This window comes from Anser anser, assembly GCF_964211835.1.
Source record: "Anser anser genome assembly, chromosome: 1".
Lineage (NCBI taxonomy): Eukaryota > Metazoa > Chordata > Aves > Anseriformes > Anatidae > Anser > Anser anser.
This window is the reverse complement of record NC_139720.1, coordinates 149,481,533-149,508,490: the sequence shown is the minus strand read 5'-3', so window position 1 is coordinate 149,508,490 and position 26,958 is coordinate 149,481,533. Positions and strand designations below refer to the sequence as shown.

The following is a 26,958-nucleotide window of genomic DNA, read 5'->3' as shown; positions in this document are numbered from 1 at the left end:
TTAATTGTTTGGTTCTATTAGCTCAGCCACCTCCTACTTCAGATTTTAGAGCTATGTTTTCAGTGAGAGGTCATAATTTAGATTAGTCATTGGAAACACCCAGCCATATGGTTTTCAGAAAAGTAGATCTAAATTCTCTTCTTTTTGGGTTTTATTGAAAAAGGGTATAAAGCCAAATTTCAAACAAAACACTAAAAAACCCACGTCCATCAGGAGCAATAGCAAAACTTGTAACCATATATGCTTTGAAGGAGATAGAGCAGTAAGAAACATCATTAAAGTGGAATGTCCAAAGAGGAAATTTGAAGTAGCTGCTAAAAAGGTGATAATAAGGTACTTTATCACCCAAACAAATTCCTAACCAGCTGAAGAACCTCTTTAGTTTAACCACAAAAGAAACTCATGTCACAGAGGGAGCAAGGACAGCTGAGAAAGCATTTTCAAGAGATCCTAAAACGATTTCCATTTTCTTTCAGGTAAACTGAGAAAGTTCACAGAGCAATGAGTAAATTGAGTTATAGACAAAACAGGAAAGAAAGTTAACAAATTATGAAAATAATTATTAGCTTTCAGTGACGGGTAAAGTCTTCTCATATATCATCTTACTATCAGAAGAAAAATAAAGTTAAGGTGAAGCCAAGGGGAAAGCAACTCAGATTCTTGTCTGGAAAATCATATTTCTATTCCTTAGAATATTTCAAGAGTAACTAGAATGGTAAAACCTGCCCATAAATCTTGTAGCTCTTAAAGAAAGCATGTGGCAGCTTCCACTAAAGTTCAGCAGGAACATTTTTAAATGTTTTGATATGCCAACAAAAATAATTCTCACTGAGGCTTGTGTCAAAGATCACCATGCACAGTTAAAGTAAATACTGAGTTGACCAAGTGAGTGAGCACAGACACTGACATCAAACTGGATGTCTTCTCACTCTTGTCTCATTTGATGCTGTTGCTGACTGTAAACGGATGCAACAAAAGTAGTTCCTGGATAGTTAAAGCTTTGGGGCTTTTGATAACCCTTGGTTTTGTTGGAGCAGTTTGATCAACTGCCAAGAGAAGGCTGAAAGGCAGCAGAGCTGCAAAACAAATGAGTGTAAGTAGCAGGAGTGGAGCAGAAGGACAGTAGGGCAGGAGGGGAGTCTTAAGCGCACTCTGAGTCTGAAGTCAGGAGTTATGTGAAAAAATGAAAGAATACCGAGGGCTCGTATAGGATAGCAGTGAACAGAGAAGTCAATGTTGTCCAGAAGTGCTGCTGACAGCTGTATGCAGCACCTTTAATGGCATTTGTGAATTAAGGATGCAATTACAAATCTGCGACTCAGATTTCTTTTCTGTCTGCTATGGAGATGGAAGTTGGCAGTCCAACAGGGACACACACACAGCCTTGGCAAAACTCTTACAAAGGGAATTCTTCAGGATGTTCTAGGTATTAAGTGCAATGTATTTACACTAGTGCCAAGGCATGGGAGTTGAGGGATGCTTTTTACCTCAGAAAAAAAGAGAAAGGATAGTGCCTGGAAATGTGAAACTCTCTAAAGCTATGCAAAGTACAAGCCTTAGGCAGAAAAACTTTCTTTCTGCCCTGCCTGTCATTGGGTGCAATCAGATTTGAGGAAAGAGCAGTGAACATCAGCGTTGCCACTGTGAGTGGTACCAAAGGGGAAGAGTTTGAGTCACGGTCTCAGACCAGCTCTCACCAGGACAGATTTCCTGCTCCAGTGGCTGTGTCCCTTTCCTGTGAGTTCCTCTGGGTGGCAGTCTTACATCACAGGTTTTTAAGTTTTCTGACATGCTTCTTTTACACAGCCTTCCTTTTTTGTCAAAAAGACAACCTTTAAGACACCTAAGCAGTACAGCAACTTCTGGTTGGTATTCACTGACAAGTAACAACTAATTGATTATGCTTATAACCTCCATAGTGTCAAAATAAGGAAAATAGTCTGTTTTACATATTTGTTAGTGATTATTGCATCTTTGATAACTTAATTGGTTTAGGTTGAATTATTCTGAAGGTGCTACAGAAATTATATTGTGGTGTCTGTTCTCTAATGCTTCTGGTTGAGTCGAGACTACAGGTTAAACTGAAGAAACATCGCATTACACTTTGAGGCATAGTGTTATTTGCCCTGTGGTGTTTTTGTGATAAAAATTCAGAAGCTAGAATATTTCCTCCAGCTTTTGTGGAAAGATATCTTACTTCCATGCAACTTTTAAAATGTTTAAAACTTTTGAAATGCCATTTCAAACCTAACCAAAAAAAGTAGCTAGAATAGCACTGTCTAGAATAGCACTGTCTGTCATGTACTCTTTAAGATATGAGCTACTTCATTATGAGAACTTTATTGCAGTCTGTACTGTCTAGGACCAGCTGCCCATGTTTTTACTATTTATGGAAGAGATTATTTTCTGTAAATATGTCCATGACAAACCTTTGGCAAGAGAATAAAACTTGCATGTAACGACGTCACATTTCATTCCAGGTCTAGGATGTGAACAAAAATAAATTAGAAAAACCTGAAAAGTTCAAGACATTCTTTTTCTGCTGTTTCATCTTTGAATGTGAGCCTTTAAACAATGCCAAATGCAAACAAATGCTAAATAATTTTCACTAATGAAGAAGGAAGGGTGTGGAGCATTTTTACCCCTTATTTTCATGGACCTTCAACACTGGAAGTGACTTAACACAATGTGCAATAAAACAAAGGAAGAGTTACTCAGACCTAATGAGTTCAACAGATGATTAGAAGGGGTGGGAAATATAGCACCCTTTTGATTCAACCTGTCTCCAGGTGATAGAATTTCCTTTTTTTAAAATTATTATTATTATTATTTTTTTTAACACGGCATATGCATTTTTCCTTCCCACATCCTCTTCCCTTGTGGCTTTTTGAGGTTGTTCTGTTCCCTAGGGTGGCTCTAACTTTTGGAAAAGGACTCCTTGAGCCAAGTTTGATTTTATTTTTATTTAAAGTTTTGGAAATACACCATGCACACCTTCGGTGACAGGTTTTTGTGACTTCCTCCTGAAGCATCACGAGATGTGTCTTTTACAAAAATCAAGAAATGTTTAAGCATGAAGACAGTGAAACACATACATTGGTGTTAAACTGCCAAACACTGTTCAGGCAGACTTCCACAGTCAGAGAATGAAGCTCACACGCTGTCTGTTGGCTTCTGCTCTCTGTTAGTCTTGCCTTCATACTCTTGTCATACCATGCCCTGCATCATGCTTTGAGGTAGACTACCCCTAGTTTATGAAATGGTGAAATTAGGGGTCATGAATTAAAAGTACTTGTACCCCATTAAACTTCAGTGGCTTCCCCCCTTTCCCCCTCCTTTTTTTTTTTTTTTCTTTTTTAATGGAGGCAAACCAAGCATGTCTTCTAAATCATAGTTTTCTGTAAATAGAAATACATTCCTTCTCAGCATCCTACCTACTTCTGGGTCTGCAACATTTGTCTACACTGGAGTCAAATACACCACAAAATATACAATGACCAAAGACAAACAATGTAAGGAGTCACTGAGAGCTTAAGTTAACTTGGCTCAGCAAGTCCTAGAAAGTGAAATGTAGGCACCTCTGTTGAAAAATCTGAATAGCATTTGGAAAATGAGAAATAACTATGGGATGAGCAAGAAGAGGAGTTGCATGAAGCACATGAATTAAATATGGAGGAGCCATTACTTACAGCTGGTTTAGCTGAAATTGTATAGTGCTGATAAGCAACCAGTTGCTTGACACTAATTAAATAGAGGTTGAGACTGTAGCCGTGACTGGCTTCTGAATATTAATTTTACTTCACTTGGCTTATTTTAATTCTCCTTCAGCTACTAAATCAAATTCAGACACACTGCATACCCACCCACTTTGTTTGCAGACAAACTAAGCACGTCGGTACAGATATGTAGAGGAAAGGATACACAAAGATCGTTATTTCTATTTTTATACTCTTGGGAAGCACTTAGCGACTTCCTGAGGAATGCTCTTTGCAGCCGTCAGGCGACACTGAGATACACTTCCCGCCTAAGCGTGCTCTCCGATTTGGAAGGCAGAGGCACAGACAGCACTTGAACTGCCAACCTGAACAGGTCTCTAACCAAATTATTACGCTGATTGATTCACTACTGCAGCTCTGAGTTCACCATGGATCACTCTGCACAGATTCTCCGGTGCTGCAAATTTACTAGACTCGAGAGCTGATAATTGCATAGCAGGAATGACAGCAAAGCCAGCAAGCGGCCAGTGCTGTGTGACATGCCATCGCGGGGTGACGAGAGTGCACCTTCCACCCTTGTGTATAAAAGTCTGTATGACACTGGCTTTTGCACCGGTGCTTTTCAGTGTTCCCACCTCTAAGCGCAGCCCTGGAACTGGTTTAACTGGGGGCTGAAGGAGTCCCATGGATGAAGGGGACTAGGGAGGGGCTAAGGGGAGATGGAAATGGCAGAACCAGCATTGTGACAGAAAGGGCATGACTGGAGAGTGCTGTTCACCAGCAGCTGCTGGGATAGCTCTTGGTGTCCGCATATAGCCTAGAGCAGCCCTGGTAATGCCTCAGGTTGTGCAGGGGACTCACCCAGCCCACACCCAGCCCCACTGGGTAGCTGTGCAGGTGATGTAAAACAGTCATGGCTGCCCCTTCTGTTAGTCATGCCGGATTCGTGTTTCCACATGAGTGAGTTTTCTCAGATTCTTTCTGGCAGTGCAAGAATCCAGATTTTGCTGACTTACATCCCCCCTTCCTCTCCCTTCCCCTCTTTCCATTCTGCATGCTGTCAGCCCCAAAACTGCCGGGAGAGCCAAGATGTTTACAGAGCTCCTACACAGATTCTTCGCGTGTCTTTACAGTTATGTTTGTGTAATTATTTACTAGTTACTCGTGTGGCTTCAGAACTGTATGGCTATAGTGTAGATAGATTCTCACACTGAAGAATGTGCCGTGGGAATTCTGTAATGTTAAGCATCCGCAGTGCATTTAAGGACTCTTGTGCTGTGAGTGTAGAGCAATAATTCTGTTTGACTGATATCCACTTCACACTTTCAGTAAAATACTGAAAATGGTAAGTGCAGCTAAGGACAAACAGATGATATTTATTGTACACGTTTATTTTAGTCCTGAAAGATATTCGAGGCCGGTGCTCCCTCTTGTGGTTAGAAATACTCTTTTAGTTAGGGATTGGGTATTCCCCACCACCATTTCTTCATGAAAACAGCCCCGAGCCAGTTACAGTTCTGTAAAACGTGTTTAGAAGAGTGTGGAGAGAAACACAGTGACTCAAGAGCGCTACTCAGATCCCACAGTAGTGTCTCCCACTGTGTATTGTAATTGCAGGTCTAACACTTCAAAGCCAATTCGCTCGAGTGCATGCAGTTATATCAGCTGAAGGAACAAACACAGAGCCTGCATTCACCTCTCACGTGGTTTGGGACAGTCTGTCTAGAAACTGTCTAGGTCATTGCAAGGCTGTTGTGTGTTGCTGTGGATTTTAAGAGGTCACACTGGAGCATCAAGGTGTGATGAGAACTTCAGGATTCATGTGAATGGTGCTGTTTTCATTAACAGTTACACCTAGACCTCAAACTAATCTCTATCAAAAGCAACATTTGAGACTATTTCTAAAATCAGACTAGGAAAAGGGAAAAATTGGGAAGAACGTTGAATTGTCAGACCCTGTTTCTCTCTTTTTGGAAAACTGCACCCTCAGTTTTCATCTTGAAGCTGTTGCATTTCTTTGGCATACATGCCCTTGGTAGTGTTTCAGTTCAATGCACATGAGCTTTGGAAAGAGGGATGCATGTGTACTTGTGAGAGAGGAAGCTGGAGCTCAGAACGGATGTTGGACTCGGCATTAATGCTAATCTGAAGATGTCTGTCCTTCAAGTTCAAGCATTTGTTGGCTCTGGGCTCAGTTCCTCCTGCAGCAAAGGCACAGCTGAGGAGCTCTGGTAGATGAACTCCATCCAACCCGCCGTGCTGGTGTGAGAAGCTGCTGTCGCAGCCTTTCTGCACCTGCATTGCTATGTCCTCGCATCAGTTTTGGCAGCCGCCTCAACACCCGATGGGCTTCTCAGATCACTGAGGCCAGAGCAAGCTCTCTCACCAAGGAAAAGTGAGTGAATTTAGTGAACTGGTCTGGTGCAGCACTGCTGGAGGGAATCATCGAAGCTGCTATAAAGAAGGATTGGGAGGCAACATCCATTTCGAAGGAGCAGGAAGAGGAGCAGAGCCAACTTTGCTAGCTAGACCAGCTCAGCTGCCTTTTAGCATCTCACCGTCAAACCGTGTTACGTGTTTTCAGCCGAAGGGCGGGCACATGTCTGTTCTGCCATCTCTACCACGGGATGATCTCCCACAGAGGCAAACTGAACAGGAGGAACCAGCTAGGGGCTGTGTGATAATCTCGTAAATGCCTCCAGAAAGCTCTGCACATTGTTATTCACCACATGCTTCAGTCTCTGGAGAACTGGAGAACACAGCATACGTATGGGTCCAGACATTGTGTGAGCCCGCAGCTCTGCAAACATTTGATTTATATCCATGTTACCAGTCTCTCAAGACTAACATCTCCCTGTCCAACAGTCCCTAGACAAAATAATAAGGGAAATAATTTATAATGTAGTGCTGGTTGTTTCCTCCCCCTCAGCACTTGATTTATTACAGCTAACTCTTCTGAAACTACTTGCTTCATGTGACTCTCTTCAACAGCCATCTGCAGTTGCTCCATGTGTGAAACAGTATTTCATGGTTAATTTGGAAGGATGGATGCCAGCAAAAATGTCAGTGCCTGTAGCTATGTATGCTCTTAACAGGTTCACCTCTCTTTAAAACTCCATTCGGTTGCTTTTAATTCGAACTATCCAATGTGGAGGCATTTGGATGCGTTTCACAAAAGCTGGATTTCAACAGGCATCTTGCTAATCAAATGAGTGTAACAGTGACCGAGCACTTGCTGTCTTTTTACATAGCATCTCCATGTTTTCAACAGCAGCTGAGAGGCAGAATATTCGTCTTTGTGAGATGAATAATGTATTCTCCTTTTTGTTTTCTGACAGTTTGCACTGAATCAGTGGAGGTACAGATGACTCGGGTTACATCTGTTTTAATTTCCGAGTCTCATGAATTGATTTGTAAGAAGCAGAAGCTCTTTTAATATTACTTGCCAAGACTTTGCAGCTGTGAATATTGGAACTTGAACAATACATAGCACTTAGAGTCAGAGTCTCATGCTCTCCACGCATTGCAGCTAGGAATCTCAGTGCTGAGCAAAGAATAAGTGGGGTAACAGCAGTGATCTAGTGCTTGCCAATTTATGTAGTGTGGATGCTTAATGGGTTGCAGCATAAATGTAGTGCAAACACTGTTGGGATGTTTGGCTGGAACACTGGGTGAACAAAGGAACTGGGCAGGCAAGCAGGGAAGGGATGCTGCTCAAGTATTTCCTTGCAATGCAAAGCATCTTCAGGACACGCATATGTCTGTACTGCATGGTGTAATACATGACAGCTTCATCTGAGCTTGCAGTTCTAAATAGGCCACTTTGGGTAGGAAAGCAGCAGTACAAATGTTGCTACCCCAGTGATCTCTGCAGGCTAATACCCAGTCGATGTAGGGCACGTGGAGCTCAGCATTCACATGAGTTTACTACTTCTCATGGTAGAGTTTCTGTATTCTCTTGTTCAGCGTAGACATTTTGAGACTGATAGGATTTTACTGTGATTTAGTGTAGTTTCACTGATGTCAAAAAGACATGTCATGGTATAAGTTGGTACTGTCTGGGTCACTGAAGCATTGAAGTTAGATCTTTGTTCGCTAGCGATGCTTCTTTCCTTACAGTCTGACGCATAGACTAAATAAAGGGCCTGGAAACCAAGACACATCCCTAGATCTGTTACTGGATCTGGCTGGAATAGATTGTCCTAAATTCTGTGAGTTTCCATGGATGGCATGGAGAAGTAAGGTCCCATTGTCTGTCTAGACTGAGACTGCACAAGTTTGGGCTACTAACTCAGTATTTTGCAGTGACATTAAATGGGAAGGCAAAGTAGAGAGAGGGGTGTAAGCAGTGTGTAAGTGCATGCTCCCCAGTTAGCATGAGTGGCTAAGGTGGCTAGAATAAATTGCTAAGGTGGCAAATTGTGTGTAGAGAGAGCTCCTGTGGCTCTCGCATCCTCAGAGCCAAGACTGTCAACCAACTTTATGTTTTTTTTTACTTCCCTCTGGCAAATCACAAGCTAATACATGAGCTCAGTTCTGGTCTGAGAAACTGTGAGTCTGCAGTATTTGGGATGGGAGACACCTCCACACGCTCAGGAGTTGTACTCTCCAGACCTCTGGGCATCAGACAGCTTGACTGGGTATCCAGAAGTCCTGGACAAATAGCCCCTTACTTTTCTTCCTCTTGGCCTAACAGTTCAGGTCAGTAAAAGACAATGCTTCTAGGGAAACCTGAATGTATCTTGGCTCAAAGTGTCCCTGTACAGTCTCTGACCTGCTCCTGCAGCTATGTTTAACCCCTCAGAGAGGGCAACCTGGGAGGCTGCAGATGGCTTTGCAGAGCTGGCTCTAGTTGTCCTGGAAGCCCAAGCTTTATTTATGTCAAGCCTTGGGTTAATGTCTTTGGCAAGATGAAGTGGTCATTACCTTAGTGAGTGATTTACAGGCACGTTAAGGGCCTTTTACAGTGCCAGAACAGTCTTCAGGGAGCCTTAGACTAAACGAAATCTCTAAACCTCAGTTTTATTTTTCCATAAGAATGGCAGAACGAATATTTTCCTGTGTCACAGGGTGCAGTGGTTCAAAGTGCATTGAAATCCTCTGGACAGAGCTCCTGAGTGCAGAAAGTATTAGCTCTGTTACATATGACTCATACTTCTATGTAGGTGTCAGAAAAATCTTGTTTTCTTCTCATTTGCACATGTTGTGCTTTCCTTCAGCAATGGAAAACCCTGTTCTATGTGCTTGAGTGTCTTCTGCCTCCTTAATAGATCTCCCAGCAGGTCATGAAGGCGAGTGCCCACGGTTCAGTGTAGAATCCTGTTCTGAAACGATTACTTCAGAACTTGGACTTTATACCTTTAACAGCTGACTTAGAAATATGTTTCTTGATCTGTTGGGCTGTTTGCTTTGTTTTGCAGTGTTTTGTGATACCACAACACACTGCCAAGGATTTTGGTAGCTAGCAAACTTTATTATCAAAGCATGACAATGAATACTGAGAAGTAAATAGAGGAGATCGTGCCATTTTGGTGCTTCAAGGAAAAACAGTTTGATTGCCTCAGAAAGTACCTTTTTATTGAAAATGCTATTTTTCATGGGAGCAAAGAGAGGAGAGGCAATGTAAGATTTTTTCCCAGCGGAAAATTTTAATAAATGAGTGATATTTTGTTTATAGAAGTGCCACGTCCCTCAGTTTGCATGGGCAAGGACTGCCATGAGAGCCAGTCCAGGAAACATACCACAAAGAGGTGAATGGACACCCAGCATACTCAGACATCAGCTCCATCAGCAACCCTTGCAGTAGCATTACAAAACGGAATTATTATGTTATTTGACCTATCAGAAATTTCAGACTTGCTCCTTCTCTGACTCCTTCCATTTTTTCTCCTTCCCCTTCTCAGCAAAGTGCAGGAATGGCTGCACAAGCTTTGGTGGGACTGGCTGTTACCTCTGACACCCAGCTCACACTAGCGTGCCATGGGGCAGGGGCTGTAGGTGCTGGGTGCATCTCTGGGTCCTTTTCTTTGAGACTTGAAATACAAACAAAATGCCAAGATCACATTTCCACCAGACCTATAGAAACTCAGGCTGGCAGGAGCAGCCACAGCAGGGACACTGAATAGAGCTGGTGCCAGCAGATTTCCTTTATTTCCACCCAAGTCACTTCTCTGTACTAAGTGGTTATTTTGCTTTAATTTCCCCTCTACTTTCTCCTACTTTTATCATTGGCCCTTTCTTCTTACCCATCAGTCACCTCTATTCTTTTTCTCCTCATCTGAACAAAAGCCTACCCAAGTGGCCAACTCCCATCATCTTCAGAAACTAATTAGCGCCACATCCGTGAGTCATCACACCCCTTCCTCTGACTGTCTACCATAATGTTTTCCTTGCAAAGTACCTGTTTTACCTACTTGAAGAGTGAGTTCTCCAATCTCCAGATGTTGTTCTTCTCTCATTTGCTCAGTCCTCAGATGACCCCCACCAGCTACTAGAATGTAGCTGGTAATCCTGAGCAAATGGGAGAAAAGTTTCTTGCTCCTCACTAAACTCTTCACCATCCTAAATTCCCAGTACCAAATCATTTGTTAATTACAAGTAGCAAGCTCATCTCTCACTGTTCTGCTGAATATACTGAAAACTGAGTAGCTTCCTTTTGTGTGTTTGAAACTCTGTTGATTTTATTTCCTTGCCTGTATCCCATGAAAATTGGTCTATTTTTTGAGTTTCTAAAACAGATGTCATGTTTTTTAGTTGTTGACCAAACTTGTATACCTTTTCCTTTTTTTTCAGTTGCTCACTAATGTTTTATTCATTCATATTATCACGTTTTTGGATAACATGAGGTGCTTCTCCCTGTTTCACCCTACACCTTGAAAAGACAACTCTAGTTACTTCCTGTGTGGAACATTTGGCTTTTAATTTGCTTGAATTGCTGTTTTCAGACTTTGATGTATGGATACATTTTTTTTCCCTCTCCCCTATGTGTAGGTTTTTTCAGCCTTTATTCAGTGTTCCTCTTGGTTTCACTGGGAATGAAAGCGTAACAGCTGCAATATTGATCTAGAGCGTGGATGGATTTTATTTTCTGCCTCTAGGTTTATGTGTTTTAAATGCATTTGGAGTAGTAGGGAGAGTGCAGAAAACATGTATATCCCATATGACGATAAAGAGGAACCTAAAGGATGACAGATACAGTCACTGTGTTGAGCTTCTCAGAAAGACCCTGTATGTTGAACCACCTCTGACTCTGAACCACCCTGAAGCTCAAGACTAAGTGACAAAGCCTGCTGTCCAAAATCTGCTGTTGTGAATGACTTGTAAGATGAAGATTCATATTGGCTATTCATACACTAGTGACCGAACAGTGATATTTGCAGTTTTCAGGAATATGACTGCTAACTTGGGGTGTTAGATTTTCTGGCCTTTCTATTGCTAGCAGTATAAACATGCTATGAACAGTGCTTTTCTGTCATGCCACAATCACCCCGTGCCAACTTGTCATCAAACAGAAATGTTTCTTTGTTTATAATGATCCTTCTTTCGAAGACTAGAATGAAATGTTAACTTCTTACTGTTTTCAGTGGTGTTGTTGCTAATGCCTTTTCTTCTTTCCACAGGGAGAAAGAGGCTTGCCAGGACTACAGGGTGTGATTGGGTTTCCTGGAATGCAAGGACCTGAAGGTCCTCCTGGACCACCAGGGCTTAAGGTAGGAATTAAGCTTTAATATTTAAAACACTCAGATTTCCCTAAATTGTTGTCCCTAGGAAAGACAAAGCTCTCTCTTTTCCTTTACAGGGTGATACTGGAGAACCAGGACTGCCAGGAACAAAAGGAACAAGAGTGAGTTTTAACTTACATTTTTGTAGTTTTCATGTCTCTGGGTTTATATGTCTTTCACTCTTCATAGCTGCCTTCAAGTGGATGATGGGGTTTTTCTCTTTGAGTTAATCAACTGCATCCCCTTGTGCTGCACAGTAATTCAAGATTTTTGTTCTTGCCTTTGAAGTTCTTTCTGCATTGTGCAGCCAGTGCCTTTGTCCATTTGCATTTTCCCCCATTACTTATCACTACATCAACAGCTCTGGTTTTAATATTCCCTTGAAAGCCATCTGACCTACCAAGAGGCTTCATTCCAACTGAATGTGAACCATCTAACCTCCTTGAAGTGCTCCAGCAGAGATGCTGACACACTCACAAGCATGTATATGTTAAAAATTTACACAGGGTGTAGAAACAAATTAAAGCTGGGGCTTTAATCCCCCAACTTGTTCAGTTTTAAAGGAGGCCCTAAGCATGCCTGTAACCTTCCTGCTGTCATTTCTGTTTAATGTGGTACTTACATAATACTTAATTAGTATATTATTGTAGCCAGGGCCATGTCTTCTTGTGTTTTGTCAGATGTGAAGCTCATTCTGAGCATTTTCACATTTCATAATGTACTGATGAAAGAGAATTTGAATGACTTGATGAGCAATGATACATTTTAAGCTGTGCCCCCTTGTCCACAGATTTTCAAAATGCCGTGTCAGTTCTGTTCTTCATTTTCCTGCAGTGGCCTGCAGCACACAGAATTTACAAAATCAATCACAGTGTCTAAAGTATTATAGAGGGGGTATTCTGATAGATCAAGAAATCCTCATTTCGGTCCATGAAGTTCATGGTATCCTGTGTGTTAACGTAAATTAGCATCTCCTGGCAAATACATTCACTGTTTGCAGTGCAAGTAGACTGTACTTTTGCAATGGTAAAGTTTTGGAAGATGCAAATATGCTATCTGAGCTTCTGGAATCTCATACATCTTTTCTGTTTCACAATAAATAAACTGGTAGGATGAAAATGATGTGCCAAGTCAAATTCCTGATTCATTACACTGGAAAGCTATTCAGGGAGAGAGAGTTTTTTCAAGCCAGTTGTTTTTTTGGATGATAGAGATGAAATTGACATACTGATGTGGCTGATGAAAGATGGAAAAGCATCTTTACAGTGGGTTAGCATCTTCCTCTGCTATGAAGAGGTGTCTACAGTAAATTTCACGTTGTGAAGTATGGTTGTGAGAAGACAGAAGCTCTGCATTCCTTTGTTATGTCTGTGTAAGGTTCCGATGCAGTTTCAGTTGAATAAAATGCATATTGCTGCTTAAAAAGTTACAGAAATATAAAAAAGTGCTTTCAGTTACCAATCACTAAAATGCTATGGTTGGGAGGTTTGGAAATGAAGGCTATTTTGTCAAGAGAGTTTAAAAGCAAGTTTTACTCTGATTTTTACTGTCCCCACTGGAAAGGAGACTAGAGATGCAGCTTGTCATTGCTGTTTTGTGGTTTTGTCATTTCAGTTTCCCAAGTTCAATATGTTTTTGTCAATTGCAGGGCCCACCAGGACCATCAGGATTTCCAGGAAACCCAGGCCTTCCTGTACGTGTGAAGTATATGTATTTTTACAAAGAACATCAAAAGTGAACATCAGGCTACGTCTGACCTGGATTAATGCTGTATTGCTAATTTCTTTACTTCCTTTTTATGCAGGGCATTCCTGGACAAGACGGCCCTCCTGGTCCACCTGGCATTCCAGGATGTAATGGCACAAAGGTGACATTTGCAGATGTTTATAACAACATTTCTGTGTTGAAATAAAAACATCCTTCAAACATGTGTTCCCTAAACAAAACCAATTTCTCTGTGCTCCTTAGGGTGAAAGAGGTCCAGTAGGTCCCCCAGGTTTACCAGGACTGACTGGGAGCATAGTAAGTAGATTCTTCTTGCTTCATTCACTTCACTTGTTTCAACTCAGATTCTTGAAATTTAGATATAATTATATGGCATTATATAGATTATAAAATGTAAAATATACAATACTGAGGAAAAATAACATCAAATATGTCTTTTTTCACAGGGACCCCCAGGACCTCCTGGAATGAAGGTACATTTTGCTCTAAATGTGATCATTTAGAATGTGATCAATTAGAATGAGTTCTACACCCTCTAAGACTAGCAGTCCTTCCTGTACTGGTGTACTTCACTTTGTACTCTGCTCTGCAGTCCTCCTAAATAAAGGCAGTGGAGCAACTTCCACTTCATAACTATTGAACGTATGTGTTGTTCCATGCAGGTCTTTAAAGTGTAAGTATTGCATGAAATACAACAGGAAAAATAGTACGTATCATTAACTCCACATAAGTATCGTGGTGGCCACAAAGTTGTGCATAAAGATTTAGATAGGTTTTATGGTTCCAACATTTGTTTTGATACTGACATTTCATTTTTCAAAGTAGTTTAACTAGAGAATGTTTGTGGAAGAAAGTCATACAGCCCCTCAAAATACTGCAATTTTGTACAAAAATGCAGGAAAAAACAAGATCTTTGCTATCAGAAAAAGAGGTATAAAGAAGCGGATAACAATTGGAATAGTTTTCCAAAATAAGAAAGACAAAGTGTATCTCTTTTTTTTTTAAGAAAAAGGATGGCTTTGATTTCAAAATTAGTTATAAGACTAAGATCTCATCCTGGAGAAGAGATTGTGAAGTTACCAATTCCATTAATAGCCAGGCCAGATGTTCTCATTGTCTAGTAATACTGTAGTAGTGATAGATTGGTGGGAAAATCTTTCTGATTACCCATTACCGTACAGAGAATAAAAGTATGAATGATGATTTGGTACAGGAATCTCTTAATTGTAAAGTGAGGTGACTCTTTTAAAAGTGAACTTTCCAAATGATTCCAAATTTGACGTGGCTCTAACTTTTCTCTTATCTTAACATTTTTGAATGTGTTTTAATGGATATTAAAGTACTATTCTTTTTATTTTTATTTTTTTTTTGTTATAGGGAGATCCAGGTGAAGTGATTGGTCTTTTACCTCCTAGTGTGCTAAAAGGTGATAAAGGCTTTCCTGGCCAACCTGGATTACCTGTAAGTCTAAATGATGTTTGAATAGCAGTGAGTTTCAATTAAAATTACATCAATATCACAAAATTGCCAAATACATATCACTTTTTAATTATGTCTTTTTATTTTTTATAGGGTCCACCTGGAACTCCAGGGTTTCAGGGACCAATGGGGCCACCAGGGCTTCCAGGAGAACCAGTAAGTTTCCTGTGATGGAGTCACCTGTAATGGTGATTTGCACTTCACTTACAAGAAAGTCCTACAAGGTGTTAGGATTTAGGAAAGACAACCTGTGGCTTCAGGCTACATATTTATTCTCCCGGACTCTGTCATGGCAGAATTGCATAGGTACATTCAATAGCGCTGCTCCTAGAGTCATCTTCTTGCATATTTGGAGGATTTTATTTGTGGGGAAGGGGTTGTAATGTACTTGATCCTCCTTTTCTGTCTTCCCCCACTTAATCTATAGAACATAAATTACAGACCTAGCAGCCATATCTAAATCAAAATGTATGTTGAGATTATTATTATGGGCAGTTGAGTAAGAAGCACTGTGGAAAGCAGGGCAGCATCAACTTCCTATTATTCCTAATGCTGAAGGCATTTTAACTATCTGAAATGTTGTCAGGTCTAATAGATACCTAATGTCTTCTCTTCCTGTTCTGGATGCGGGTAATGTTCATAGGGATCAGTTACTTCCATCTGATGAAAGTCCACCCAGTGTTTCTGGCTATTAAAGCGAGCATCTGTTTTCCTTCTAAAGAAAACTGAAAGTGATGTAAAGGAAAATGGTCATACAGTTTAGTCAGCACTTGCACTTGTTGATGTAAAAAAGAACAAATTTAATGAAAGAAAAGTGAGGATTAATATTTACCACTGTCCATTTATGTGGTCAGTAGCACACAAAACTGGGGAAAAAATGTCATTAGTGAAGTTATTTTGCAGTGCATTACCACAGATTTTCTGTGATTGTTTCCTGTCTGGATGCTGATTAGATCCAGCACTCTTAACTGTAAAGCGAGCTCTGATGAAAGATCTTTGACAGATTCTGTTTATTTTATTATTTAGGCTAAGTTGGGAGCTACAGGCAGTAGCAGAAAAATAGATCTTGGTTTAATGGAAAGATTTGCATTTTTGCTCTCATTATAGAATAAGGAATTATTCTACCTAGCATACTTTATACATATCTGCTGAAATGTACTGTCTTGTAGGGTCCCCCAGGGCCACCAGGACCTCCAGGCGAGAAGGTAAGACTTTTTTATTGTAAAGATTGTCTGCTTGTTTAGTTATTTGGCACATCAGTTACCCCCCAAATTTGGAAACTAATAGTCCTAAAGGAGTTGGTTTTCTTGCAATCTGGGGATGAGTTAATGAGGCATCACAGAGAGAGCTTTTTATTTTATTTATTTATTTATTTATTTATTTTTATTTTTGATTAGATCTGTTGCCTCAGTTGATCAAGTCAGTATTAATTACAACATTCTGTGATTATTTGGACTCATTTTAAAATGCCAAAATTTAACAGTAAAATGTTGAAAAAAGAGCATGCTGACACTAAAGTTATGCAATAAATTTAATTCTAGATATTTTTTTTTCACAAATTGCTGTGACAACTGGAGGGTTAGGACATGATTTATTTGTTTATTTCATATGTGCCTTTAAAAGACCTATCATGTCTTTCATACCCTCTCTTAACTTTAGCCATGTACAAAATATTTCTGTGTGTGTGTATGCATGCATATATTCACTGCTGATGAGAATTTACTATATATAATTTTTATTTTCAGGGCTACATGGGTTTGGGCTTTCAGGGTCCAAAAGGTGAAAAGGTAAGTCTCTTTTGAAGAATTAGAGAACGACTTCCATAAAATATTCTTGAGACTATTTATTTTAACTAAATAAACTTCTGGAATTAATCTGTGAAGAAAATCAGCTCAATGGCATTGTAAGTTTTAGGCAACTTGAGTTAATCAAATCTGTAATTCATAGCTAAATGAACAGAAATCCTAAACAGTTACAGATTTTGAACATTATGATGTTGTACCTGACATTAATTTAGGTCATTATTCTGTTTTCTAGCTGTGACTAGTACCAACTACTTTAGTTTATCGTAGGAAGATCTGGAAACATTTACTCTGTACATTAGGACTCATTATGAGATTGATTTGAAAACAATTTAGTTCTGATATATGCTGTCTGAAATTGTTAGAATTAGTTGTGATAGGACTCTTGTCTGTATCACTGCTTTAGAATGAATAGGGAGTGTGGTTTTGAAACAGATCTTGCAGTTGTCCTCCGTGTTTTGGCTTGACCAGGAGCATTTTTCAGAGCATGCAATCTGGTTTCCTTTAGCATGAAACTAAACCAAACGCTGTGCTTCAGGAACATGCCTAGCATGCTGCACCAAGTGCTGAGGGCTGAGCCTGTTGGAAGAGAGTGCGGTTAGTCCAAAGTAAATTACTCAAAACACCTGTAGTGTCAACACTGACCCTTCTCTATCAACTCTTTTGCCTTCCACATGGGCTTCTGTTGTGCTGCAGTACCTGCTAAACTGGAAGAGAGCTGCAGCCTTGCTGGTGCTGTCTGACTGCAACTGGTGATGCAGTTATGTTCTTAGTTGCCAATGCTGCCAGCTTTTTCATAAATATGGTCAACGTCCCAGAGTGCAGCATGGGACTTCATGCTGTCCAACTCGTAGCCCTTTGCTACGAGTACAACATTTGCTTGTTGTACCAAGCAAATGACCTTTCTTATTTTTGCATTGTTTGTCGATTTTGCTCAGTGATGACTGATTTCCTGCCTGCTGCATGACTGTTTCAGCATTGATGCATTGCTGAGTTACCATGCATTACCTTTGGTGACTGATCCCATTTATTCCCTTAGTCAGCACCAGACGGGAGGTAACACATGTGAGGGTTAAAGTGTTATGTTTCCCACTGGGGTCTAGGTTAAAGTGCTCTATATTGCATTTTCAGGATGCAAGAAATGCTTGGAGTCATGGGTTATTAGGTAAACTGCTAGTATGTCTGAGCCCTTCTCCAAAAGCTTCTTATGATTGTCATTGGCAGAGGCCTTTGGGAGTACAAGTAAATTGTTATATATGCATTTATATTTTTTATCCACTACCCTTTTTTATGTATTTTGAAGCATACTATTCCTACTGGATAGGATTTTTCGTGACATGGCACATCATTGAGATTAACTTTTTATCGTAGAATTGCTTGAAAAATGTTGACAATAGAAGTATGTGGAGATTTCCTGGACTCCTTAGGCTTATCTTTTGCAAAAAATAAATAGTATCGATATGTGTCATTGCTTGGCAGAAATGCATCAATCCTTTTTGGAGGTGTTTTACCATGAAAGATAGTCCTATTGCATTATATAAGCATATACGGTTTTTGCTCTGCTGTGGATGCACACATAATGAAAAAGTATGACCCACACTTGTTTTCCTGAAGTTGGTCTCAGTAGTGTTTTCAATGGTCTGTCCTGGATTTGGTGTTGACAGGGAGAACAAGGAGTCCGTGGTCCCCCAGGGCCACCAGGACCTGCACCACACGTGAAAGAAAAAGGAAGCGAAATCATAAAGGGAGAAAAGGTGAGACCTTAAATGATCGACCTTGTACTCTTCAATACAATGTAGTCGTTAGAACTAACAGAAGTAAAAGAGGAAGAAGAAAATAATGAGTCACCCACAGCCGACTCTTCAAAATTGTTTGGCTTTATGTAATACATTTTGATCGTCTTTCTGGAAGTTTCTCTGAAAAATATGATGATGAATGTATAAACAATTGCGTAAAGAAGTAACACATAGCAGAAGACTTTCTGAAGAAGGAGAATTGATAAACATTGTAAACCCTAAATTTTATAAAAATTTGAATTAAGTAGCTTACACTGGACTTTTCATTTACAGAATCACATCCATGGAGTATGAGTGCTAATGAATTATCATTAATTTTCAGCTATTGAATTAGACCCTCTAAGCAATATATACTAGAATAAAAAATTGACGTAATGGATTCATGTTTTGTGTTTTGTCTAACCTCTTTTTGCACGTCATACTATTAGGCATAGTTCTTGAAGTGGAGAACAGTGCTATGTCTGATATGAAGAAATAAATGATTTACAGCCTAAATGAATTATGGGTAAAATTTTCCTTACTAATCTACATTTTTTTTTTATAATTTCATTAGGGTGAACAAGGTGCAAAGGGAGAACAGGGAACCCCAGTAAGTACTTTGTATATATATATATTTATTACACTAAAAATATGGAAGAATCTAATGATGGCCCTGAATATCTTTATACCTAAAAGCAAATTTACTTTTGAATATGGCAGTATTATTAGTCTGGTATGTATTTGCCTTCCAGGGATTGCCAGGCTCAGCTTTCAGAGGAGAAAAGGGTGAACCTGGGGATCCTGGTCCACGTGTAAGTATCAATAATGTAATTACAGTCATTGCATTGCTTCCATAAACTAATTAAACTTAGTAACTATTAGTGAAACATTAAATTTGGTATATATCAAACAACAAGGGCAGGTGTACAAGCCAAGATAGTGATAACATCCATAAAGTTAATAGGTAACATGCTTTCATGTAACTAAAGACCCCTAGCAGTGGCTGAAGTGCTGAAGGCAGAGGCAAGACCCCCATTGGTCCCGGCTGAAGCAAGGTAAGTTCATTCCAAAACAAAAGGAAAAGCAAAGCAAAGCAAGTCACACCATATGCATGACTTTAGCCAAGTGTTGGATTTGTTTCAGATACTCAGGAATGGAGCAAAAAAAAATTAGATGACAGATACAAGTTAACTTGCTGGTTTCTAGCCTGACCATAACTGCTTGAGGCCACAATGTCTGCTGCATTTGCCTAGTTTGACCTATATCATAGTCTCATCCACACAATTTCTGTGAGCCATGCTGTACCTTTCACAGCTGAGCTGGTAGCAAAAGCAGTTTCTACATGAAAATGTATCTAGAGTGCTGTTTCTCAAATTGTGGGTCATCATAAACTGTTAGAAAATGACCAAGCACAGCTATAGGCATTGAATTGTACTACAGTCTGAAAGAGATCTTCCTCCTTATTTCCTACTATACTTCAAGGTTGAGTGTTCTGTCAACCCATCAGTAAAGGTGCATGATGGAATTATCGCTGCTATCAGATATATGTTTTTACTCCTACAGTAAATGAGGGTTTGAAAGCTGGAAGGACGGAGAAATGTTGGCCTGGAGCCTGCTGAGGAAGCATCTTTGCATTGTTCAAAAATAAATCTTTCAGTTTCTATACAGTTCCCTGAACAAAGCTTCTAAGATCTTTTAAATATAATTCTTGCTCTTCAAGGAAATCACAGCTACTTCTGAAATTAAGAAAAGGCACAAAAGATGAGCCACTAGTAAGATCTGATATTGTAGTTTTATGGAATTGTTTGACTACCATATGGCTAATTCCAATCAAAAAGTACATTAAAAGATTCTCCTGACCACCTTGGTCTGGTGGATCTTTTTCGTGTCCTTCTTGTGCTGGGGGCCCCAGTGCTGAATGCAGAAATCTAGGTGGGATAGGATATAATTTGTAGCATATTGAGTAACACAAGCACTAGGCAGTTACAGTTTGCTTGCTTTTTATCCTCTACACTGTCAGCTGTATTAGCACTCTTAATGAATGCATTACAATAGTGATTATTCTGTTCTAGTATTTCACCCATCATATTTAGAAATTGTGTACCAGTGGCTATCTGTTTAAGCAGAGTGGAACTTGCTGTTTTACAGGGAAAGCCTGGAAAAGATGGCGAGCCAGGACCAAAAGGACAACCTGTATGTATTTCACTAAATTATACTATTTCTTACATTCAAAATCAAAGAGTTGTCTGTGTATTATAAATGGTTGGCATTTTCTAGCCTTCCAAATTATATACTTAAAATTATTGTGTTTGGTGAGTTTAATTTAAAGCTTGGATGCTGCCAGAGCTAACGTGCAACTGTGTTTTTCTTTTCTGGTGTCACTGTCTTCTACGTCCAGGGTTTGCCTGGAGGGTTTGGGATTCCGGGACGGCCTGGGGAACCTGGTGCTAAGGTGAGTCAGAGTCTGTGCTTGTCATAGCACAGAGTGAGGAGTTACGAGCTCATATGACCGGTTCATAGGTGTGTGTTGAAACTTCACATGCATGTAAAGCAGTATTAAATGAACATTGCTATGTTGCTACATTGTAAAGTCATCACTCAGAGACTACAAAAAGTCAAAATCAACATGCTTAGGTACCCCTGATTTAGTTCTATATGAATTGTTTAACACAGCCTTTATTTTCACAATCTCTTTGCTCAGCCAAGAAATGTACTTTTCTAAAAATCCCTGTTTCTCTTTATACAGTGTAAAGCAGTACAGGTCCACCTGCTAACAAATTGTTGTTTAGTATGGTGTTCCAGGTGCTTAGCATTTGGATTTTGTGTGAATCTGTATCAAAGAGTTCATTTGCTAAAGAAATTATTACTACTTTTTTTTTTTTTTTTTTTTTTTGTGAAGAACATCTGATCTGGATTTAAAGCATAACTTGTATTTTCCTTTAGGGTGAAAAAGGTGATCAAGGTCCTCAAGGTCCCCCAGGAAGAGTAAGTAAAATAAAATCTTGTTTTATTTTAAATTTAAATGAAGATAAAAATTTTGAGAAAGTCAAAGTACTCAAACAGAAAGAAAAAAAAAAAAGAGAGATTATGCATATTCTGATCGTGCTCAAATCAGTCATGTCCTCAGTTTTTCTTAATGGAAACAAAAGCCTTATTTCTGAAGTATGTTTGAAATTTGGGAAAGGAGCTTTCAAAGAATATGAATTTTGAATGTTTTTGAGAATGGAACTGTTAGGCATTGATAATCAGTACAAACTAAAAGAGCGTTCAGAAGAATACATCTGTCAGCATTGTAGTCTATAATTTTTTTAACACCTCAAATAAAAAATGGGACTAGTCAGCAGCAGACATATCTTTGATGATGCTGCTTTCCGAGAAACTGGAAAAATTCCCAACATCTGCTCATTTGTTTTGAAAAAAGGTGCGTACTTGAATATTATATTGTAAATGTTAGTATCTTCTATGTCAAACTCAGATCAACAGTAGAAATCACCAGAGTAGAGTATTTTAAGATGAAAGGTAACACAAACCCGGCGGATCAGTACTTAGAACATACTGAGGTTTCTTTACATCATCTTCATTCAGAAAGGTGCTATCAAGCTCTCCACTTACCCATACGACTGATATGAAGGAATTTTGGTAGAATAGGAAATCCTTATTTTCTCTGGTAATTCCTCAGCAGCTACAACACTCTCACAGCAGCTGGTACCTGTCAATGAGATGGCCAGTATGGCCAAAACTGCTCAAAGCTGTTAACACGAAACAAAGTGGCTTCTGTGCCATCAGGTTGGGATGGATGACATACAAACTACTAGAGCACAGTTGCATGTTTCTAGTGTCCTCATCTTTGTCCTGCGATTCAGGTTATAGATACTGGACCAATGGACGCCTTTGGTGAAAAGGGAGACCCCGGAGTTTCAGGTTTGCCTGGACAAAAAGGTCAAAAAGGTGAAAAAGGTATGTATTCTCTCTTGTCTTTATGATTGAGTTATGCTTTTCATTTTCTTGCTACAGGAAATTAAAATCCCACTGTCTGTGGGCTCAGGGGCTCTATATAACTGTGGAATGTTCCATTTTTTATTTAATTGCTTTCAAATTATTACATTTTGTGATAGTTTTTAAAACACTTCTTCTCATCATCAATAAGACAGCATTTCATTAATAGTTTGGAAAAGAATAAAATGGGGCCTGTGTTTATGGAGATTAAAGAATCCAGTGAGATTATTTAACAAAGAAGTGAATACAATCACAAAGTGGGTAATAGTGCAGAGAATCTTGAAGAGACGCCTCAAAAAAAGTCAATAGCTATATTTTAATTCTTTAAATGGACTTGCGTTATTTGCAAAATTCCTCAGTAGACAGGGAATTCCTATAGACAGCATTCCCAATTTCCCCATTACAGACATCTCCCTGTTGAAGAAAGACCAGTGGAGAAGATGGCACACCATAGGGACTTTTCACTAAGTGTATTGTTTGCAGATATCTATGAGTTATTTAACTTTTGATACACAGAATACTTGCTTATAATGTGTACTTAATATGTGCTAGAATTGCATTCATGATAGCATTGCTGACTTGATTGCCTAATTGAAAACCTCTCTTTTTAAAGGTTTTCCTGGTTTACAAGGAATCCCGGGAATTCCAGGTATGATTTTGTTCACTTTTTTTTGGTTGTTCTTCTTGGGTGGAGAATCCTGAGAGGTGGTCTCCTCATCTGCTTTCAGCCTGACTTACAGGGTGCCCAGGTAGTGGCCTCTCTGAGGATCTAATCTCCACCTCAGACCATTCCTGTTGATTGCTTTTCTGGAATCTCTGCTGTGATCTAGCCTTGCTCTTTGTGTAGAGCTCTGATAATTCTTAAATCTTCTCTGATCGCTGCTTAAATCGATAAGTGTTAGTGTGCACACATCATCTGAGAGAATCTAGAGAGTATGGCTCCATTGGGCATGAGGAGCTGTAGAATGTGAATATGTGTGTGTACCTATGTATGTTTACTCTTGCACAGATAATCTGGTTTGCTTTCACTTTGGCTTTATATGCATTTGCATAAATACAATAAAACAAGATTTGTTGGAGGAAATAATATTTATTAGATCAAAGTCATTCCTGAAGGCTTCCTGCTTTTTTTTTTTTTTGACTGTCATTTGATCTAATAAAAGTTATTTCTCTTGCCTGCAAATGTTGCCTTTTTCATAGTCTAACATCTTCACATACATGGCCACACTACTATTATGCATATGTACATGTGTATGTGTTTGGACTAAACCATGATATTTGCTTTTTAAAAACGAACCAAATAATCTGTAGAAACCTGACTCCAGTACATCCAGTAGTGATACTACTATAATCTCCTTTGCTCGTATTTTCCATCTTGAGAGTTGCTATGTAAGAAATTATTGTGAACCAGGGTCAGATAGTTGCCAGGAAATTTTTCGCAGCTTAGGGAGGAGATACTATATACTACAGGCAGTAGTAATCCCTAAAGAATTCCGTATGACATAGAAGAAGAATGGTGGCTCTTTCTCTGTTATTACCCTACAGAAATTGAGATTTGTGTGACTTAAATATCTTCACTACAGTATTGCAGATGGCTCAAAATGGTTTAGCAGTCAAATCTCATGATTAATTGTTAATTAAAATAAGTCATTGAAGTAGGAAGACCTGTGTGACTGTGCAAATAGCTAAAAGAAGATCTTGAGTAATTTTTTTCCTAGTTGTTTAACTGCCTGCCTTTATTGGCTGCTGTTTACTTATTATTCCTACGAACAGTTTGGGGTTTAGCATTCCTGAAAATCTGCTAGCATCATTGAATACCAATTTACTGAAGTTCTTACAGATCCTGTTCATTTCCAGGTGTGTTTAAGATTTGGCTTATTATGAGACGAGCATAATGGTTTCTAAATGTAATAGCTAAATGAACTCCTTTGTCACCATTTTTTCTTAGCCAGCAAAAATTGGTTCAAATAAATCTCAGAACGTTACTTTTCCCAGTGTTTGCTCAGGGACTGAATGGAAGTGAGTTATTCTGAGCTGTAGTGAAAATATGCCCTGAATTTTGTAAATCACCAATAGTAAAAATACAGTTCCTCTTTATTTTGCACTACCATTTTCCAATTTCTCTCCGAAACTTATTGTAAGCTAATGTGTTGATAACGTTACTGTCTTTTTTCTTGAACCTTCTTTCATCTACGTTTTATTCTGTCCAAAGGTCGACCAGTTCCAGACAGAGTAGGATCACCTGGTGTCCCTGGAGAGAGAGGTGAAAAAGGTGAAAAGGGTTCTCCTGGATTCCCTTTACCTGGACCCCCCGGAAGAGATGGTTTCCCAGGTCCCCCTGGGCTCCCTGGCCCTCCAGGTCCTCCAGGCGTAACAGGTAAGTAAAGCACTTGGCTGCTTTTCACTATGAAGTCTCAATAATGCACGTTGCATGCACTTGAAAAAGAAAAAGGAAACAAGATTATAAAAGCTATAATTAGGATGCATTTACATCTTGGAATAAATGTATCTGAGCTGTTAACGAATAAAGTGGAAAAAAAAAAAAGATGCTAATACTATTCATAGCATAAAAGACAGATGTTCAATATCACAACTTACAAGTCTTCAGCACCAATATATATACACAAAAGTATTTATAATTGCTGTGATGGGGCAACCCTAGATATACAGACTAGGGGATGAGAGCCCTGTAAAAAGGGATCTGGTGGTTTTGGTTGATTGCAAGTTGAATATGAGTGAACAGCGTGCCCTAGCAGCCAAAAGGGTGAACTGTACCCTGGGGTGCATCAGGGACAGCATTGCTAGCTGGTTGAGGGAGGGGATTGGCCCACTCTGCTCTGCATTGTGGGCTCACATCGAGTACTGTGGACAGTTTTGATCACCACAGTATAAGAAAGAGATGAAACTATTGGAGAGCCTCCAAAAGGAGGGTTAAAAAGATGGTGAAGGGTCTAGAGTGCAAGACGTATGGGGAGCAGCTGAGGTCCCTTGGTTTGTTCAGCCCCGAGCAGAGCAGGCTGAGGGGAGGCCTCATGGCGGCCTGCAGCTCCCTCACGAGGGGAGCGGAGGGGCAGGCGCTGAGCTCTGCTCTCTGGGGACAGCGACAGGACCCGAGGGAACGGCATGGAGCTGGGACAGGGGAGGGTCAGGCTGGGTGTTAGGGAAAGGTTCTGCACCCAGAGGGTGGTCGGGCACTGGGACAGGGGCCCCAGGGCAGTGGTCATGGCACCAAGGCTGGTGGAGTCCAAGGAGTGTTTGTTCAATGCTCTCAGACATAGGGTTTGGTTTTTGGGTGGTCTTGTGTGGAGCCAGGAGTTGGATTCAGTGATCCCTGTGTGTCTCTTCCAACTCAGGATATTCTGTGATTCAACTAAACTAGACATTACACTAACACTTCATTTTGGACAGTACATATCAGACAACATCAAATATGTAACATAAATAAAGAGGCATGTATTTTAGGGTTAGTTGTTACCCAGAGACATTAAGTAATTGTTAGATAAAGATGTCTTCAGTTTATTCCTAATACTGTATTTTATGATTCAATTATTGTATTTGTCATGCATACTTTTTGTGAGCCCTAAGCCATCTATGCTTCAAGTAATAGTTGCAAACAAATTTGCTCAACATGAAACTTTAATATTTAATCATACTGCTTTTTTTTTGGTCCCTCACAGTGTTCATTTGGACTTTATATTGCATAACTGTAAATTGAGCTGGTTTGATGTTGGTTTTTAACTAAAGGACAATGACGTAAAAATAACAAGGGAAGTACTAAGAGTATAACAGAAAAATAAAAAATATAAAAAGCAGTGTTCTGCTTTTGCACTACAGTTTTAGGTAAATGCTTAAAATTAACTTGCCTTACATATTTTGTTGGGCTGTAAACCTTAACATAAAAATGACTGGTTTGTTTTACATACATAGTCAGCGAGAGGAAAAGTGGTGTTTTACTTGCAATTCTTTAGTAGATTTGAAAATGTTTAGAGATAACTGGAGTAGAGTAAAACTTTAGTATGTGCAGGTGACATATATACTTTATGCAGGCAATGGTTCCTTTGTGTTTTGTCCTGTAGATTTTGCTGAAAAATTTAAAGCTCTAGCTTCATAGCTGTGATTTTGTTAACCTTTTTAAAGATTAAATATGAAATAGAAGATTCCTATTAAAATGAACATTATTCTCTATGGAATTCCTAAACCAAAAGTGTTTGCTAATGAATCAGTATAAAATTCAACACTTAGAACAGGTAATTAAATAGTGAAATCTCACCCCGCCCCTTAAAGTAATAAGAGCAATAAGAGCAAATCCTGTTTTTTAATAAAAAAATGTTTCATGTTTCTGTCACTGTGCCTTCCCCAGACCCTTCTTTAGCTTTCTTCAGATACAAAATGGGAGGAAAAAAAATCCCTTTGTGTTTAGCTGTTGTTTGCCAAACTTCACATAAACATTTTGACTCTTGACTTTGGCCAAAATGATTAGGTTGGAGCCTGTGCCATAACATCAAACAGAACAAGCACAATTTGTATTCCTACATTAAGTTTGCTGGGTGGTGTTATTTGTTAGCTATTTCAGTTCCTAGTACCTGTAGTTTCTTGTTTTCAGAAAGCTTTATTGGTGTGAAGAAGTTAAACAGATGTTAACAAGCTGCTTTTGACCTAGGAAGTTTCCAAAAACTCTAGGCTAGGTACAAAAAACTCTACATAAAAATATCTACATACAATAAAAATACGTTTTGTGTGAAAG

At 39.4% G+C, this 26,958-nt stretch overlaps 1 protein-coding gene across 3 annotated transcripts in view; it reads left to right on the top strand.

Moving 5' to 3' along the window:
* The window catches only part of COL4A1 (collagen type IV alpha 1 chain), a 131,835-nt gene that overhangs the window by 65,834 nt on the left and 39,043 nt on the right, over window positions 1-26,958 (top strand). For all 3 annotated transcript variants that reach the window (XM_083836235.1, XM_083836234.1, XM_083836236.1), the window contains exons 3-21: window positions 11,336-11,425; window positions 11,515-11,559; window positions 13,086-13,130; window positions 13,242-13,304; window positions 13,406-13,459; window positions 13,609-13,635; window positions 14,540-14,623; window positions 14,735-14,797; window positions 15,811-15,846; window positions 16,387-16,428; window positions 18,108-18,197; window positions 18,793-18,828; window positions 18,971-19,030; window positions 20,367-20,411; window positions 20,617-20,670; window positions 21,162-21,203; window positions 22,082-22,175; window positions 22,828-22,863; window positions 24,427-24,591. In XM_083836235.1, the coding sequence (XP_083692361.1) occupies window positions 11,336-11,425; window positions 11,515-11,559; window positions 13,086-13,130; window positions 13,242-13,304; window positions 13,406-13,459; window positions 13,609-13,635; window positions 14,540-14,623; window positions 14,735-14,797; window positions 15,811-15,846; window positions 16,387-16,428; window positions 18,108-18,197; window positions 18,793-18,828; window positions 18,971-19,030; window positions 20,367-20,411; window positions 20,617-20,670; window positions 21,162-21,203; window positions 22,082-22,175; window positions 22,828-22,863; window positions 24,427-24,591 (1,171 nt within the window). The remainder of the gene's footprint in view (window positions 1-11,335; window positions 11,426-11,514; window positions 11,560-13,085; window positions 13,131-13,241; window positions 13,305-13,405; window positions 13,460-13,608; window positions 13,636-14,539; window positions 14,624-14,734; window positions 14,798-15,810; window positions 15,847-16,386; window positions 16,429-18,107; window positions 18,198-18,792; window positions 18,829-18,970; window positions 19,031-20,366; window positions 20,412-20,616; window positions 20,671-21,161; window positions 21,204-22,081; window positions 22,176-22,827; window positions 22,864-24,426; window positions 24,592-26,958) is intronic.